The 1,910-nt window shown below is 32.5% G+C and overlaps 1 protein-coding gene across 1 annotated transcript; it reads left to right on the top strand.

Moving 5' to 3' along the window:
- Positions 1–579: 579 nt before the first annotated feature.
- Positions 580–1,180, top strand: LOC109189577. The gene is made up of 2 exons (XM_019340186.1): positions 580–700; positions 840–1,180. Exons 1-2 carry the CDS (start codon positions 670–672, stop codon positions 1,163–1,165), a joined length of 357 nt encoding a protein of 118 aa, XP_019195731.1. The 5' UTR covers positions 580–669; the 3' UTR covers positions 1,166–1,180.
- Positions 1,181–1,910: the final 730 nt, after the last annotated feature.

The following is a 1,910-nucleotide window of genomic DNA, read 5'->3' as shown; positions in this document are numbered from 1 at the left end:
TTCGTACATTTTTTGAATTAGGAAATAATTAATGTGTATTCCTATAATATATATATATATATATATATATATATATATATATATATATATATATATATTAACGTTTACCTTTTTTGAATTAACCTGTATTCTTTATATGGTATTATTCAATTGCTATTAGTTATTGTAATTTTTAGCATTATCATGTTTTTCCATTTTAAAGAATTAGGAGATTTAAAATGATATTTTCAGTCAATTATTCTTCTTTATTTTCACTTAATTATAATATAGTTGCAGTGATATTTTTACCTAATTTTCGTTCCATTTGAATTTGATGATATAGAATATTATTAATGCAATATTTTCGTTCCATATTTAATTTACCTTTACTATTTTTTAAAATAGGCCTTTACTATTTGATAATGTAAAATATTATTATCGAAATATTTTCTTTCCATTTTTAATTTTCTTTTACTTCTAAACAAAAAAATAAAAAAAAAAAAAAAAAAAAAAAAAAAAAAAAAAAACAGACTTTGGACTTCTCAATACTTGCCCACATTGATGGGCAAACAATTATGTTTGTAATTTACAAAGGGAGTCCTTCAAGTCTTTCTAGAGTTGAGGATGCCACTTTGAAGGAACCTGATACTGTTCGGTACTCAAAACAAATTCGTCTCCCTGTTGATTCCTATGGCCCGCATGTGCCATCCCCTGGTAGTAGGTAAGTATTTGCACTTGCTGAGATCAATCCTTGCACATGAGCTCCCACTGAGAATATTGCCTACATTTTATATCTTCAAATTGGCCATTGCAAAACTGAGGTTACACGACAATTAACTTTTGGTTTCCGTTTATTGCAGGTCTGGACTACACGGAGATCTCTATTCGCCACCATTACCGCACCATCTATTGCAGGGCCGAGTGGCAACAAGACTTGGGGAAACTAGCCCTCCCCTACATATTAGATCAAGTACTTCTGCTGCTTATGGCAGAGCGGGGCCAACATTCTACAGCATCGAGGAAACTAGCCTCCTCTGCAGAGCAACAGAGGCCACTGAGTTCTGCAGCCTATGGGAGAGTTGTAGCAACGTTAAGAGGAGTAGAGGAAGCTAGTGCTCGTTTGCCGGTACCACCCAGTTCTTCTGCAGCTTATGGGAGAGTTGTAGCAACGTTAAGACGAAGCTAGGCCACTGAGTTCTCCAGCTTTGGCTAGCAGCACTACAGCCCTCGTCTCCAACTGGTTCTGTTCCCGTCATCGGCCATGGCACCTGGATCTCCTTCCGGCGACCTTTCCCCGACGAGCAGCAGGACGCGACCTCCCTCCTCTATTTCCGGCGAAGCACGGACAATCCGGCGGTGATGGGAAGAAAAGCATTAATAAATAAACAGGAAGAAGAAAAGCGTTAATAAATAAAATATATAAAATCACTTTTTGTCCTTAAATTTAACACTTTGTGGATGGAATTTTAACGGAGGACCAAAATGGTTAACATTTTCAAAGTCAAGGACTTAATTGGGTAAGAAAAATTGTTGAGGACCAAATTGGTAATTTCGCAATAGTCGAGGGACCATTTCGATAATAAATTCTTTTGAAAATATTTTATTTATTATAAATATTAATATTTTGGAAGATATGCGTATATTCATGAACTAAAAAAAAGATTTTTTATTATTATAAAGATAATTTTATTACCATTTAAATACTCTGTAATTACTTTCAATTCCTTAATTTCTTATTCTCCATTATTAACTTAATTACAATTATTTCCTATTTTACTTAATTCATTAATTCTATTATTAGCTTAATTTTAATTAATTTCTTAATTAGTACAATAATAAAAGGAAGGAAATGACCTAGTAATAATATTATAGTACACTCAATTTTAAAATTTATTTAATAGTACATTTTCCTTTACAATGATTTTATTAAT

Source organism: Ipomoea nil, unplaced genomic scaffold (assembly GCF_001879475.1).
Source record: "Ipomoea nil cultivar Tokyo-kokei standard unplaced genomic scaffold, Asagao_1.1 scaffold1558, whole genome shotgun sequence".
In the NCBI taxonomy this organism is placed as follows: Eukaryota; Viridiplantae; Streptophyta; class Magnoliopsida; order Solanales; family Convolvulaceae; genus Ipomoea; species Ipomoea nil.
The sequence above is the reverse complement of the archived record's forward strand: the minus strand, read 5'-3'. Positions and strand labels throughout refer to the sequence as shown.

Bases quoted from the DNA above. Each gene is read 5' to 3' on its own strand.
- LOC109189577 (XM_019340186.1), top strand. From the start codon at position 670: ATGGCCCGCATGTGCCATCCCCTGGTAGTAG. The intron at 701-839 runs GTAAGTATTTGC...CGTTTATTGCAG, and splicing joins GTGCCATCCCCTGGTAGTAG to GTCTGGACTACACGGAGATC.